The following is a 17,051-nucleotide window of genomic DNA, read 5'->3' as shown; positions in this document are numbered from 1 at the left end:
GCAGATTCAGAAAATTTGTAAAGAGTTGCCGTTACAAGTTCCTCATTTTGTTACAAGAGTTTTCACTTTCTAGTTAAAATTTGTTTTGCCATAGTTAAAAATATAAAAGGAGTAGTGGGGAATACATGTAAGCCCCCACCCTAGAATCTACCAGTCTGTTAAGCTGTCACAGTGAAGTGTGAATGGGTAATAGTAATGATAGCAGATTGTGATGATGTAAAGGTTTGATGGAGTTGAGATTTTAATTTTTTTTTTTTAGGAGTGTGTCTACTATAAAGGAATGTTTCTATTAAACTTCTGCCTTACTATTTCATAGTCATTATGATGATAGAGGAGACTTCCAAAGTAATTCTGCCTCTACCTAAAGATTCCCTTTCACAGTCTTGTCCACACTGCACAAAACGTCTTGTTTCGACATTTCTCACAGATCTTTATTTTATTTTATAGGAGAAAAACAAAGAGAAGTCTCTGGAGGGATTATGTTACAGAGTGACTTCTGATTTTTCTGACAGTTGTCCTGCATATGGCTCAAGTGCTGGTCTGACTTCTTCCTGTATAAAGTTAACAACCTGCAATGACAAGAAAAAAAGAGAGATTTGTACTCATGTCTATGTACTGATATGTTACCTATACAGATTGTTATGTACTTGGGGCTATGGTTATACGATTTTAAATTCATGACTAGTTAAGTTTCTAGACTTCAACTAAATGTGATTTGTAAGTGTTGAATTTTTATTCTTTATTTGATGCAGCATTAACAAACATTCAAAAGTAACAGATTTTGAGCAGGGGAATTTGGAGAGTCCACTTAACCCCCCAAAACAATCTGATACATTATAATTGCCCTAATGAACGTAACCGGTAGGTATCCTTTTAAGTGTTTGAGCTGTACCCACCTCTGAAATTTAATAATGCCAAATACTTGAAGCAGGATGTAGCTTAACTTGAGGTGGGATGGGTCACGAGATCGATTAACTTCAGTGTATTCAGAGTTCGACAAATCCGCTAGCCCGACGCCCGTGGCTAGTGGTTTTTAAGTTCGGGCTAGTGAGAACCGCAAAACCACTAGCCCTGCGGGCTAGTGGTTTCCACACCCCTCCTTATCGCTCGATCGTGGGTTTTTTGTGGTTTTTTGTTTTTCTCTCGGCTGAAATTTCGTTTAATAAATTTGATTGTGACGTTTGTCATCGAATAATATCAACAACGCAATCAGTATATAATGATAATCCACTTGAACTAGGTCTGCAAACTGCAGTAACATGCTATCTCTACATCGCCACAGTTACAGCATGCATTGTTTACTTTTCCCTTTCAAGTTTCTGGCACAGGAAATAAGTTAAATGACATCGTGTTTTGATTGGTTGGATACGTCACGTGGTAGTTAATCTCGTACATATGAACTTCGCACTTAAGACGACAGGTTAATCTCAATCAAGTAAACCCCCGTCACGCTTTGAATTTCATTGTTTGTTTTATTTACCTGTTGTTTTCTAATTTTACACTTCGCTGACATGTGGTATCGGCAATCAGGAAAACAATTTACTTTAATGGTAACGCACATGCAATGACTCTGCTTTGACCTATTTGTGTATCGGTCAGCTGCCGATACAAGATGATATTTTGTGTTCATCAATTAACAACGGATTAGATGTAGTAATTCTTTTGATATCGGTCTGACACGGGATAATGCCCTGTATTTGATCAATTGGCATCACCGTTCCTGGCGACATAAATAGTATGGCCCTAAATGTGTCACTGAACCATCTATTATCGTGTGTCACACTGTCGTACCCTCATTTAAATTAATTATTTTGATAGTGGGTTTAGATTCAACCATGAGTTTGCTCAATTATTTTTCTGGGGGAGGGCAAACGCGAAAACGCGAATGACGATGGATCCACTTGACAAAAAACCTACAACACGACAAAAAACTGAAAATCTCATGATTTTAAGTGTTTGTTTTATTTTTACTGTTATACTCGTAAATGTGTAAGTTACACCTTTTTTTTATAAAAAATCCAGTTATAATTGATCAGGAATTTGGGCTAGTGCTTTATCTTGGTGGGCTAGTGGTTTTCACAAACCCACTAGCCCTGTGGCTAGTGACTTTTCAAAATATTTGTCATACTCTGGTATTCCATCTGTCAGTCTCTCTCCGTGTTTCTGTCTCTGTCCGTCCGTCTCGGTCTCTGTGTGTGTGTGTGTGTGTGTCTGTCTGTCTGTCTGTCTCTGTGTGTGTGTGTGTCTGTCTGTCTCTCTCTCTCTCTCTCTCTCTCTCTCTCTCTCTCTCTCTCTCTCTCTCTCTCTCTCTCTCACCAATATCTTAGAAACTTTTTTCATTTTCAGTTTTTTTTACACCAAACTTAAAAAGTCCTGAGGTGTTATTAAACAAATATTCCTCTATTTCAATTTGTTATATACCTGTTGAGGGGCCAGCCCTATGAATGTCGATGGATCCATCAGCCTGCCCAGCTGTTTGTGCACTGGACTGAAGTAACTAGAGGACTGGATTCTTTGCACTAAGTCATTGTCTCCTCCCTCTTGTTTCACCACCATCCCCGCCTCTTGCGACAACACGCGGATGTGTTCATGACATTCCTGAAACATGTACATCGAGATACATCCACCCATTTAATGTCTCCACTGATACTGAAAATAAATCATATCGGCAGGTCCGTAGGAACATCACCTGTAGTATGTGTGGGGACACAATCTCTAGAGGGAGCACAAGCCAGATTTTTATCTTAAGGGGGCACAACCAGATTTTTATCTTAAGGGGGCACAATCCAGATTTTTTTCTCAAGAGTAAGGGAAAAAAAACGTGTGAGGATGGCACAGGCCTGATCAGTAACGTAATGTGCCAATATAGAAATGTTATATTGTTAATGCATACTAATCCATTGTTTTGTAACTCCATTGAGAAAGTAGCACTAGAAATGTAATGATTAAAAATGGAATGCAATCTGGTTGATGTAAATGTTTATAGTAGTAAATAAAAATGAAGTACTGAAACAATCTTTATTTGCAATAGGATTTGAACAAAATAATTTACTTTTATTACTGTGATTCAAAAGAAAGACAACTCTATCAGCCTATCAGAATAAAGATAGACAACTTTAATCATCCTACTTGATCAAAGAAAGACAACTCTAGTATCTTACCTGCCTGTTGGCACCAAGTTTAACCATTTCCATGATGATATTTTCTGTAGCCATGAAGGGTAATTCTTGCTTGACCCTCCTTTCAATTACCTAAAACAAACAAACAAAACATGACAAAAGTTACTAATGCACTAAATTAAAAAATCTCCACTACAATCAATGTTTTTGATGCAATGACTTCTACAAAAGTTTGTTTGTTTTGTTTAACGACACCACTAAAGCACATTGATTAATTAATCATTGGCTATTCGATGTCAAACATTTGGTAACTATGACTTGTAGTCATCAGAGGAAACCAGCTACATTTTTCCATTTGCAGCAAGGGATCTTTTATATGCACTTTCCTAGACAGGACAGCACATACCATGGCCAGTTGTGGTGCACTGGTTGGAATGAAAGAAAAGCCAATCAGTTGAATGGATCCACTGAAGTGGTTCGATCCTAAGACACAAGTACCTCAAGCGAGTTCATTATCAAAAAAGGAAAAACTAAAAATTATTTATCATTTTGTTAGTTTTAATGTAGTAGAAAATGGACAAACAAAAATAATATATTCTAAATGAGATAAAAAAAAAAGGCTACTTCATACAATTTTATAATGATACCATAATTTAGAACAATAAGATGATGTCTTAAGACAGGTAGCTGCTTAACAGAGATTGATCTGAATCTCACTGAAATATAGGCTATATCAAACTAAAGTTGGTGCAGCTTAGGCCTATTCTCCACACCTTGGGATATACTACAAGTCCTTCAAAAATGTTCTGCAATGTTCCCAACACACAGTCAGCAGTCAAAAATGATTCTGCAAGGCATATTCTCCTGCAATAATATAGAATTTTTTTTTATATATAAATAATATATATTGGCCATAATAATATTGTATACCAGTGCTTCTAGAATTTTTATAAAATCCACTAGCCCTACTTTACTTGTAAGTTAATACAATTTTACTAATTAAGAGTAATAACAGGATGTCACCATTGAGTGGCGGTGGTAGGGGCAGGATATTCATATTTTTAAAATAGACTTAACTACAGCATTTGACATTAACAATTTCACTAGCCATCGGGCATGGCAATAGTAGTTATTTACTAGCCCAACATTGAATATCAGTAACCATGGTAGTGGGGCTACCATAATCTAGAAGCCCTGGTACATGTATACTGTATACAGATCATCTGGTTACTAGTACTACATGATGACAGTGTTTGCAACACCTTGATACAAGAGCAGATCCAAGGAAAGGGGGGGTGGGGGGGGGGGGGGGGGGGGGGCAGAGAAACCTGCCCCACCCCACCTCCAAAAAATAAATAAAAGAAGTGCCTCCTTTTAAAACGAGTTGGTCCTCGTGCCCTTGTGCCCTCGGCCTCCAGGGTCAGTCCTCGATGAGGCATAGATAATATTAAATAAACTCAAGTGCTTATATTGTTTGGGTAGTGTTGATGCATAACTACATCGCAAGACTAGTGAAGCACTTATGATGGCGAAGGATTGAAGGAAACCTGCTGCCAACATACAGGCCACTCTAACCAATAAAGCAGAATGAATCTTTTATATGCACTTTCCCACAGACAGGACAGTACATACCATAGACTTTGTTGTACCAATCGTGGTTTAGAATTACGAGTGCCCTTGAATAATTTGACTGGATTCCATGACATTTCATCCAGTCACATTAATTCATTGGTGTCTTTGGGAATCTTGGGTCCAACCAACCTACATAAACTCACTGTAAGACTGATTATGACAAGGAAACACATTTTAAATATGTCACAATTTTTGTGGATGTGTCAGCAAGCATAGTATATATAATATAATACATCATTTGTGTATTATATTAATACTATGCTTTCTGACACCATCTACATTTCGAAATTATCTCCAAAGTCAGGCCCATAGGTACCTGAGGGGTAATAGTCCTTTTGCTGGAGTACAAAAACATAATGTGTTTTTGTCCCTCTATATATACATATATACAGATCAAATCTGGATTGTGCTCCCCCCCCTCCCCCCACTTCAGACATTGAAGGTGCCAGATCTACCTGTTGGCACTGTCATCGAGTGTTCTCTCCATCCACTGCACCGAGGCGGTCATCAGAGGATCCTGAACCAGACACATCAGATGTCGACCAAGAGCACAGCATCTCTCGCTTCTCATGGGATTACGCTTGTATGCCATTGCACTGGAGCCTGAAAAAGATACTAAACGGTTACCCAGGAGCTTTGACCAGCTCATGCAGTATTCACTGAACAACAAACATCATCTGGAAAGACCAGACTACAGTGATGGAAATGACCAGGATAAAATAAATGGAGAAAAGGTTGCAGGGTCTTAAAAAGTAGATGTTTATTTGTGAATTATGAGCTTTTTAATTTCTCTTTCTTTTTCTTTTCTTTACTGACAAGAACCAGAAGAGGACATTTTCAGGTAGCACTATTAACATTTGGAATTCAAGAAACATCAAGAGGATTTTCAACTACAAGACTACGTTGAGGAACAAAAATGTCTGCCATCCGGCAGGAATGAAATAACTAGGGGTGGATGGGGTGAAGAAATCAATGCAGGATAGACAAAATGAAATTCATGGATTATAAATATTTTCTCCTTCCACTCCTAAATCATTATTAGCTAGTACATATGTAGTAAATAATCGCAAATTGCATCTCTATTCACATCATTATTTATACATACCTATTTGATCTTTTTCAAAGGGTTCTTCTAACTCTTTAAAACTGGCCAATAAGCGAATATCTGTACATATCTGGAAAGTCAAAAAAAAAGAAAAGCAGTTCATGAAATGTACTTGATAATGGAACACAACTTAACACACAGTTTCAGAGTTGCTATGACATTAAAACATTTCCATGTCTTTCTCTTTTAAACACCACAAAACTACACATTCAAAACTCAATGACCATGAGACTGTGACACCCGAGAAATGCTGCCCAATGCTTAGTGTGACCTACATGTTCAAAAGGCAAGAACGATAGTTAATGGTTTCTTTAGGTGGTGGTTTCTCATGGCAAAATAATTTTTATAACTTTTAACAACAAATTACAAATAAGGTTAGGTACCGACCTACTAGTATTACAGCAAGTTGCTAACTTTAGAAGACTTCTAAAGCAGCTAAGCTATCAACCTGTGGCACTTCTAATGAGTGAGAAATGTAGAAGCCAAGGTCCAGTGAAGCTCTGGTTAAAGGTAAAAACAGGTGTTTTATTTTTAATTTGTTTAAGCCCAAATGGAGATCTCTGGAAGCGTTTTAACATGCTGTTAGAACAAGAAAGGAAAAGGGAATTTATTTACTTTAATAGATCTGCTTAGCAGTTGCAGAACCTTTCACTTTGATTTAGAATAAAAGTTTTGCCATACTTAGACCCTTGGAAAGTCTAGATACTGAAGTCACTCATCTCTCTACACTTTATTCTCCGCATCCTGCCCAACGAACATCTATTCCAAATTAGATGTTGTTGGTGATGAATATCACTTTCTATTTGAAAGCTATTTTTTTCCGAAACTAAAGATACAAGTGCATACCAAAATAGTACTATGTAAGACCAAATGCTATTAAATATCATGATCTATTCTGTAGCATGAATATTACTTTATTAAATAATACTTGTAAATTTTTAGATAACATTATAAGAACATTTATGCCCTGGCCCTAATTTTGTATTATTATATTATATATGTAGAACTGCTGTATTATCATATTGCACATACTGTAACTATGTGCCCAAGTATCACTTGTTATGTGATGCGAGTGTACATAAAGATGTATTCTGTTTGTTCTGTTCCAAATTAGGGGCGTTCAATGTTACGTGACACTCTAGGGGGATAATGAGATGAGTTAAAAAAACATTATTGTGGAAGAAAGAGTTTGACAAGAGTTACATACAGTATCGTTTTCAAAACCAAACGTCGTTTTTATTCATAAATTAAACAGGAAATAATGACTTGGGTTTTTTTTTGTTACAGCTTTTTATGAAGTATTTTAATACCAAAGAAACAAATACGAAATACTGACAAAATTTAAAAATATTTATCACATTACCTCACAATTAATAGTGAACTAGAGATGAGGGGCGTCTTACAAAATGTTACATAGGACAATGTGTTAACCATATTTTTCATTACGCAATTGTCGAACGACTCCTTAATATAACTAGTTCAAAACTACGCCGCTGTCCCACCCGCCTGCTACCGATTCAATCGGACTGCTGGTGCTCCCTTGCACTTGCCAGTGCAGGCGGTCCCCCCCCCCTCCCCCCACCTTTCCTGCCATGGACAAAGGGGCCGGCCAAGGCCGGCTCTTGTGCCCACGACAGGCGTGCGCTACAACAGCTTGTTCTGAATGTGCACGTAAAACCCTATGACCTGACCTGACCTGACGCCGCTGTCGCAAAACGTAGGCATAAATCCCTAGACACAAGTGGATACGTAAATGACCCGTTAGAACGTCACAGTTTACGTAAACGAGCAGTCCGTAACCGAAAAACGTCAACGTAACTGTTTACCACAGATGCACATTTAACGCTAACTGCGTCAACTGACACCGACCGATGGTCAATGTTTTACGGTATTCCCCGAAGAGAATTCGTGGAATTTCGGAGATTGTATGTAGGCCCTTGTCACGTAGACCTGTTTAATCCACATTGGCAAAAACTCTTAACCAGTTCTCGCTTTTGATCCAATGTCAGTCATTTAAGAGCAGACCTCCTTCATCGCTGACTGCACCGTGAACGTGGTGTGAAGTTTTACGATTTGCTCGAAACAACTGCACTGAAGAAATTGGAATCCAGTCACGATGAATATTTTTTCATCTTGTTTTGTAACTGGCAAACATAAACGTAAAAGTTCTCAGTATTCGGCGAAGTCTGCAGTTTTAACATCGCCGCCAGTGGGACGTGTTACCGAGAAAGACGGTTTGTAGTCTACCATTCAGTTTTAAATTATATTATTATAATACACGTTTTAAAAACGAATAAGGTTGTTGGGCTATAAAGCATATGGTATGTCGCTTTTCTGTGATGTCGATAGAAATTTGGCCTGAAATGTTTTCACTTTGCAATGATTTTTTAACAGATGCTAAAATATTATGTAACACAAAAGCTAGAGAACTCACATGGTTACAGACAGGTAGGTGTAAATAACATATTTTCTTGTTTGACTTTTTTTTTCATAACTAACCATGTGCCACCAATTTCTCAAGAGGTGGTGGTGGTTGGGGTGGGACACCGCCTCTAGCTCGCACACTTCTGTTGTAGGGCGGGACCGTCGGAAGAGAATTATTGAACAAGCATGTTTTACTGTATGCAGTTACAGCGGATTTTCACCACCAATTTCTGCATACTACCTCAACGCACATTTGGGTCAAGATGTTAAGAGATATATATTACGCTGTTGCGTAATACAGTTACTTAGTAACTTATACTTTACACTAACTAAAGCAGGTACAACCACAGTGTGGTACATTTGTCTAACGAGTGACCTTTGTACAACAGAAATGTCAACCCGTAATTGTTTCAAGTCGTGAGATTCATCTTAAAGTTGGGGCCCAGGGGTTATAGGCCGAGCCGGTTTATCCTAGTAGGCCTAGCACAGGTAGCACGACATGCTACGGTCCCCGCGGTGGTACATTTATTCCCCCCCCCCCCCCCCCCTCTCCCCGAGGGCGTTGCAAAATATATATCTTGGGAAGGGGGACCCGCTGTTAGGCCTAATTGTGCTACAGGCCCTGCGGATCCTTAAACCGGCTCTGGCTACAGGTACCGGGTTAAGTCCAGAGCGACCCACACCCTTCGCCGAAAAGTTGTTTTTACTGTTTTTTAGACATATTTTAAGGCCTCTTATAGCAATAGATTCTGATTCATGAGTCCGACATTTATGACATACAGTAAGAGTGAAACCTGTCTAAATTGGATCATTCCGGAGACCTAATATGTATCCGATTTAAACAGGGTCCGGTATTTAGAGAGTCCTGTTTCAAAATTTAGAACCATCGGTTTTGACAGGTTAAGTGTAGACTGTATATCCATAATCAACGTTTCCTTACATGTTTTGACACAAATTAGGTATCCATGAGCATTCACTTCACAATGTAACAAACACATTATTAAGTGCTGGACGTAGAGTGCGACATGACTATACACTGGCAAAATACAAAGGGATGTAACAATGTCTAAAAAAGGTATTCGTACCATTCCCCTGAATCCAACCATGCCAGCGTCCATTGGCTTGCGATATGGAGCTACATTTGGGCTCTAATTTGAAACATGTACGTCTTAGTAAAAATAATAAAAAATACGCTTCTTAGCTCAGATGTGTTAAAATTAAATACGACTTTACATGCATTGAATCCGTTATTCAAAGATTAATAAAAAATGTCGTCTGCGGTTTCTCGTTTCTCTTTGTATCTTAATTCATCAGTTACTTGTTAAGACACCTCGCCTAAGGTGTGATGGATCATTCGATCGATTGCCTTCAATTGTACCGTCTTCTCTATGGAAAAGTGCATATGAAAGAGTCCCTTGCTGCTTATGTGACGCACTCGGCACATTTTAATAACAGTTACAGTTGAACCCGGTCGGTGTTCGACCCATCGGGTAATTCGACCTAACCATTCGGTCAACATCGTGTAATTCGGGACTTCCTTTTTGGTTCGAGAGTTCTGGTGTATTCGACCTTTTCGAGTTCGACCCAACGATATTCTACTGTATATGGAATGAGACGTATGGTTAAGGACCACACAGACGAGAGAGGAAAGCAGCCGACGCCTCGCAATGGGCTACTCTTTCCGATTAGCAGAATGGGATCTTTTGCATAAAACATCCCATATATAGGATAATACATACCACACCCATGGCCTTTGTTACACAATCTCGTTCCAGCCAGTGCACCACGACTGGTATATCAAAGGCCGTGGTATGTACTATCCTGTCTGTAGATCCTTTGCTGCTAATCGGAAAGAATAGCCCATAAAGTGGCGACAGCGGGTTTCCTCTCTCAATATCTGTGTGGTCCTTAACCATATAACCGTAAATAAAATGTGTTGCGTGCGTCGTTAAATAAAACATTTCCTTGTTACACTAATTGTAGAGCACTGGCATGAGTAAGAAATAGCTCAGTGGGTCCACCGACGCGCACCGATCCTAGACCGACCGCGCATCTTGCGAGCGCTTTACCACTGGGCTATAAATCCCGCCCCTTAGTCTATACTGTACTAGATGATTTGGGAACCAAAAAACGTGGCCTCTGATCATAGGTGGCTGTTTAATACAGGTGGCCGATAAACCAGGTTTGACTGTCTTCCTTTCCTTTCCTTTCATGAGACACTATTACGCGGTCTGCTAGTATAAATTAATCACCGTCTCCCATGTAGATCTACACACCGTGAATACAGGTACACACTGTTTGGTATGCGAAACCACGTATGCTTGCTATGATGGTTTATCATCATGCCACAAAGTCGTGACCCCAGTGACTCGTGGTTTACTCGTGCATGGAATAGGAGTACATCGTAGGCTAGGTCGGCACAAGGACAGCTTCTTGTAGCACTGTCAATAAATTAAACCCTATTTAAAGCAGCTACGTCTAGAAACATTACCGGTGTCGTGGTTAGGCCATCGGACATAAAGCTGGTAAGTACTGGGTTCGCAGCCCGGTACCGGCTACCACCCAGAGCGAGTTTTAACAACTCAATGGGTGGGTGTAAGGCACTGCACCGACTTCTCTCTCACTAACCACTAACCCACTGTCCTGGACATACTGCCCAGATAGTCGAGGCGTGTGACCACGACAGCGTGCTTGAACATTAATTGGATATAAGCACGAAAATAAGTTGAAATGATTGAATGCAATAACATTTTATAAACAAGTTCTAGTTTTTGAAAGGAAAAATGTGTCTATATATATATGTGTGTGTGTGTGTGTGTGTGTGGGGGGGGGGGGGGGTTGTCAACGATACCTCAGGAGCTTTTAGAATATGACAATTTTCGTGTCTAGCGTACTACGGTTATGGCGCCACTTGAGCTAGTTTATGGCCTAATCGAAATTATCCCCAAAACCTAAATTATTTAATAGTAATAACTTATAAGAAAAGAAAAAAGATAAAGAATGGTTTGTTTGTTGTTGTTGATTTTTTTTTTTGGGGGGGGGGGGGGAGGTGTGTGTGTGGTTATATTTTCCTCTCCTTTATAGTAAGATTATGAGCCGAATTTACAAAGCCTGTTTATGTCTTACACCTGCGTTTAAGAAAAACTGGCTTCATAAATTCAGCCCTATATATGTTTCTTGTATTCATTCACATAGACACACCGTTCTGGAATCCGCCGACACACGCTGCAAAACGAACTTAAATTCGTACATGTTCTGGAGGTTAATCAGGGACATCCCTCTATCCTACAGGTCCGTTACTTATAGGGTTGGGCTAATTTCGGAATAACAGACCTTCAGTCAACTGGTGAACAGGCTGTACGTTTGTAATTTTTGTTCGGCTCTACCTCTAGCCGATACTTCATCTATGATTTAGCCCAAATAATGCAAGAGTTCCGCTGTTTTTTAATTATCAATATGTTAGACAACGGACCATCTTGAATTTGAATGTTACGATGACCTCAAATTGCAAACTAACACCACCAGAAGAATAGTGTAAATGTAAATGGAATAGACACCTTATTCGTGATTCCTACTCACATATTAAAGGGACATTCCCGAGTTTGCCGCATTATAAGATGTTTCCGACTAATAAAATATTTCTACGATTTAACTTACATTTTAAATATATTTTCTTTTTTGGAATATCAGTTTCTGTATATTCAATTTATTTCTGGTCGTCTTAATATTTGTAAGAAGCCCAAACTAGATTTTGTCTTCAAATAATTTCGTACGTACGAAAAAATAGTTTTTAGGAAATAAAATTAAATTTAACCTAGTACAAATATCAGAACGATCAGAAACACGTTTAATATACAGACACTAATATTTTATGCAGAAAAATATATTTTATATGTAATTACAGTCGTCAAAAAGTCTCTGTTAGTCGATAACATCTTAAACATTGCAGCAAACTCAGGAATGTCCCTTTAAGAGAGATATGACGATTTTTGATTTCCAGTATGACCGCCGGCAGCCACCATGGATTTGGCTGGAACTTTCGCGAGATACATGGGGGCTACATTTTATTTTAAAGGTCCAAAAGATTTGAAATCCACATTCAAACTTTGATCCACGTAAAATGGTCACGAGCCAGCCAAATATGACCCCATTACTCTGGCCTCAAACTGTTCGCCTGTTTAATTTAAGTTTTATGTATACCGTAAATCACAAGATTAATGTGTCAGAATAATGAGTAATGAAAGTCTGAAAATATCAATATCAAACATTAAAATTACAAATAAAGGCCAGGTCCCATATATCCTTTATCTGTTGTTTGTTTGTTTTTGTTTTTTGTCTTTTTTTAATATACAAAACCTATATATAATCTGCAAAATTCACTTTCTATACTAATAGACCAAGTTATAATAAATTCCATAGTATGCAGCTCTTTATGTGAATGTTTCGCACACTAGGGACATCGTATACAAAACGACTACACGTGTTTAAAGTATACTTATATATTATATGAATATGAACTACACATTAAAGAATTATGAATAGGTAATACGGTACGGTAATATGGATGCCTTACGCTGTGAAAAATTCTGTTTGATATTTCTGACCAGGGTCTCAGTTGGCCTCAGACCACAATTAATTTCGCTATATGTTTCTATATAGCGTTAGTGGCTATAACATTTTTATTAATATCAGCAGGCCCGTGAAGTTTTGTATGTACCTTTGCCTGCATGGGGGACACATACCCTGAAAAGGACAACCCCTGTTGTCCAGCTCTTTCTCCCAGCATATTGGTTTAAACAGACACACCCTCTAAACAAGGCCGGAGTACACCCATTTTACACAAAAAGCACTACTTTTGCATGGGCCGGAATTACCACAAACAAGTCTTCAATGTCAACAAGTTACACATGTTTACAAACTACATGCTATCCCCTGTCACTTCAGTCAAACAGTTGCCACTTCATAGCTGTCTGCCATGAAATAATCACAGTCAAACAGCAGACTACTTGTGCGGTCAAATTTCCGGATTTTGGGCAACCAAATGGGAAGATAACTGTAATCTGAGGCCATTTGACCTCTAATACTGAAAAAGCCTGCAAAAGGTTTAACGTACTGTTGACCGTTTATCCGTGCTACTCGTAAACTATTTGGAAAGAACATACATTGTTATTAATGTATTATTAAATATTCATTTCCAATATTATTTCAAAGATCCAAATCTCGACATCTGGAAGGATCAGTTTTCGACGGGCGACCAGACAGACACCAGCAGGATAGCATTCTACAACAGCGGACTGGCAGCGTGTGTCAAGTGTGGGGAGAAAAACATTGGCAGGTTTGAGGAGAAGGCCGGAATCAGGGCCAATGGGGAGACGTTTGGCACTGAAGTCTTTCTCTGCCAGACGAAAGGCTGCAAATGGGAAACCAGCTTTAAATTTGACGATGGACGTAAGTGTACATCTTTATACCGTCTGTCTGTAAACTCCGATAATGTGCCTATGTCCAATTAATGTTCAAGCATGTCTATCCCAAGCTCCATCTCTGGCAAGGTCAGTGGGCGGGTTTGGGACAGCATAGTGTTTCCCCAGGATTTTTTCAGAAGGTTGGCAAAATAACTGCACGTAAACCGAGCCCCTTAAGTTGCTAGGGGGTTACGGGGAAGAGGGGATGAGATTAGGTACGGGTCTACATTTAGGTATTTTTTAAATTTCATTATTTGTATGTTTCTTCAACTAAAACAAAAACTACTAACCTTTGAATATCCTACGACTAAACAGAAGACTGTGCAACCTATGCCCAGAATTGGGGGGGGGGGGGGGGGGGGGGGGGTAGTAAACATAACTATCAAAGTCTAAGTCTTTATATCTATCAACTTTTGTAGATGTCACAACATTACTTGTTGGTATTTCTTTATTTAAAAAAGGTAGCGGTGGGACCAATTTCATTGTATATACTGTAAAAGCTAGCTATACTTAGACCGTACTTATTTAATTTAATTTATCACCTTTAATTTATCACCGTATCAACAGATTCAGGTGCCTACCACTTTGAGACTGCAGAATGGGTAAAAGGAATAGCACATTTCCCAGTCAGCTTCATGATGATGTGGGCACGCAAGCACAACCTGCCAGACCAAGTGTGCCACCAGATATTCGAGAACAGAATCGATGGCAACACAATGCTTCGACTGATCAAGGAGGATAAACTCGCCGCCACTCTAGACACAGATCGGAAGACTGTGAAGAAAATCCTCAATGCTCTGAAGAAAGAGAACAGCACGATTCTGCTATAATAGAGACATGTTTACCATACAGCCAGCCATGCAATGACAGATCCTAGTAACTTTTTAAAAACTTGTTTTAGAAAAAAAAAAAAAAAACTGGTACAGATGTGCCTGGTTAAGGACGTGTTGATTGCAATATTTAACAAGGCTACTTCTGAAAATCGACTTGATCACTGGAGATGCCAGTCTTTCTGGTGATGCAACAATTACTGTGGATGATTACTTTCAATACCTCAACAAAGTTATAATTGAAAAAAAATAACCACTGCATAAACTAGTAACTTGTAAAAATTATATTGTTGAAATTTTGAGCCAAAAATGAGTTACTAATTAAGTCAATGAATGGCAGAAGTGGTGTACATTCTTGTTAGATGCAAGGGTTAAACTTTTGTGCTGTCTGCTACCTGTGTTGTCTAACAACTACAAGGCTTACGTATGGTTAGTGTGAGAGATGTGTTAGGCAAGTGTTAAACTATGGTGCTGTCTGCTACCTATGTTGTCTAACAACTACAAGGCTTACGTATGGTTAGTGTGAGAGATGTGTTAGGCAAGTGTTAAACTATGGTGCTGTCTGCTACCTATGTTGTCTAACAACTACAAGGCTTACGTATGGTTAGTGTGAGAGATGTGTTAGGCAAGGGTTAAACTATGGTGCTGTCTGCTACCTATGTTGTCTAACAACTACAAGGCTTACGTATGGTTAGTGTGAGAGATGTGTTAGGCAAGGGTTAAACTATGGTGCTGTCCGTAATCTGGGTTGACTAGTTGAAGCTTAAGTATGTTAGTGAGAGAGACAGTATGGTAGGCAAGGCTTAAACCTTTGAGTTGTCCTTTATCTTGGCTGTCATATCAAGACTTACATATCATTAGTGCAAGAGATGATCTGTTATATAAATCAAGACTTAAGTATGGTTAGTGCGAGAGATGGTCTGGTAGGCATGGGTTAAACTTTCGTGTTGTCTACTATCTGGGCTGTCATAACAAGGCTTACGTACCGGTATGGTTAGTTCGAGAGATGATCTGTTATATCAAGACTTAAATATGGTTAGTGCGAGAGATGGTCTGGTAGGCAAGGGTTAAACTTTTATGTTGTCTGCTATCTGTGCTGTCATATCAAGACTTACATATGGTTAGTGCGAGAGATGGTCTGGAAGGCAAGGGTTAAACTTTTGTGTTGTCTGCTATCTGTGCTGTCATATCAAGACTTAAATATGGTTAGTGCGAGAGATAATATGGTAGGCAAGGGTTAAATGTTTGTGTTGTCTGCTATCTGTGCTGTCATATCAAGACTTACATATGGTTAGTGCAAGAGATGGTCTGGAAGGCAAGGGTTAAACTTTTGTGTTGTCTGCTATCTGTGCTGTCATATCAAAACTTACATATGGTTAGTGCGACAGATGGTCTGGAAGGCAAGGGTTAAACTTTTGTGTTGTCTGCTATCTGTGCTGTCATATTAAGACTTACATATGGCTAGTGCGAGAGATGGTCTGGAAGGCAAGGGTTAAACTTTTGTGTTGTCTGCTATCTGTGCTGTCATATCAAGACTTACATATGGTTAGTGCGAGAGATAATATGGTAGGCAAGGGTTAAACGTTTGTGTTGTCTGCTATCTGTGCTGTCATATCAAGACTTACATATGGTTAGTGCAAGAGATGGTCTGGAAGGCAAGGGTTAAACTTTTGTGTTGTCTGCTATCTGTGCTGTCATATCAAGACTTACATATGGTTAGTGCGAGAGATAATATGGTAGGCAAGGGTTAAACGTTTGTGTTGTCTGCTATCTGTGCTGTCATATCAAGACTTACATATGGTTAGTGCAAGAGATGGTCTGGTAGGCAAGGGTTAAACTTTCGTGTTGTCTACTATCTAGGCTGTCATAATAAGGCTTACATACCGGTATTGTTAGTGTGAGAGATGATCTGTTATATCAAGACTTACATATGGTTAGTGCGAGATATGGTCTGGTAGGCAAGGGTTACACATGTACTTTAGTTCTGTGACTGGGCACACACACACCTCACTCTCTGGGCTGTCTTGTCTAGGACATAGGTTAGAACAGTAATGAGAACGAAGTTGGTGTAAAAGCCTAAAATTTTTCTACCGATATACGCACTCGTTATGGTTTGGAGTTGATTTGGTCTGGGGTTTCCAGTACTGTAACTCAATTTAAATCATTTGTTTGATTAGGAAACAATCTGTGTGAGTATTAGTGACCACTTCAGTGAAAACAAGATGGCGTTCACACACCAGTCTGATGTAACATTTTCAACTCATTTCCTGATTGTAGCATCTTCATCCTCAATTCATACAGGTACCATTTGTCAGTTATGTTCTAAGACAATCCTTTTTCCTTTATGTCTTCCTGGATATTACAACAATCTAAATATCCCCCCCCCCCAAAAGGAGACTACCGTACTTTTTTTAGAATAACATGCACTAACATGATAGATGGGCGAATGATTTTTGTAGGAAATGAATGAATACACCTG

The 17,051-nt window shown here is 39.0% G+C and overlaps 2 protein-coding genes across 2 annotated transcripts in view; one reads left to right on the top strand and one right to left on the bottom strand.

The window, feature by feature from the left end:
• Positions 1-409: 409 nt before the first annotated feature.
• The window catches only part of LOC121378271 (adenylosuccinate lyase-like), a 36,188-nt gene continuing 19,546 nt past the window's right edge, over positions 410-17,051 (bottom strand). The window contains exons 8-13 of the mRNA XM_041506354.1: positions 5,857-5,926; positions 5,207-5,354; positions 3,893-3,983; positions 3,162-3,251; positions 2,422-2,598; positions 410-569 (exon numbers count right to left, since the gene is read on the bottom strand). Coding sequence (XP_041362288.1) covers positions 483-569; positions 2,422-2,598; positions 3,162-3,251; positions 3,893-3,983; positions 5,207-5,354; positions 5,857-5,926 — 663 coding nt within the window. The 3' untranslated portion in view covers positions 410-482. The remainder of the gene's footprint in view (positions 570-2,421; positions 2,599-3,161; positions 3,252-3,892; positions 3,984-5,206; positions 5,355-5,856; positions 5,927-17,051) is intronic.
• LOC121378272 lies at positions 7,613-16,959 on the top strand. The gene is made up of 3 exons (XM_041506355.1): positions 7,613-8,090; positions 13,492-13,728; positions 14,310-16,959. The coding sequence occupies exons 1-3, from the start codon at positions 7,973-7,975 to the stop codon at positions 14,570-14,572; spliced, it is 618 nt and encodes a 205-aa protein (XP_041362289.1). The 5' UTR covers positions 7,613-7,972; the 3' UTR covers positions 14,573-16,959.

Source organism: Gigantopelta aegis, chromosome 8 (genome assembly GCF_016097555.1).
Source record: "Gigantopelta aegis isolate Gae_Host chromosome 8, Gae_host_genome, whole genome shotgun sequence".
NCBI lineage: Eukaryota > Metazoa > Mollusca > Gastropoda > Neomphalida > Peltospiridae > Gigantopelta > Gigantopelta aegis.
This window is presented reverse-complemented; position numbering and strand designations above follow the sequence as displayed.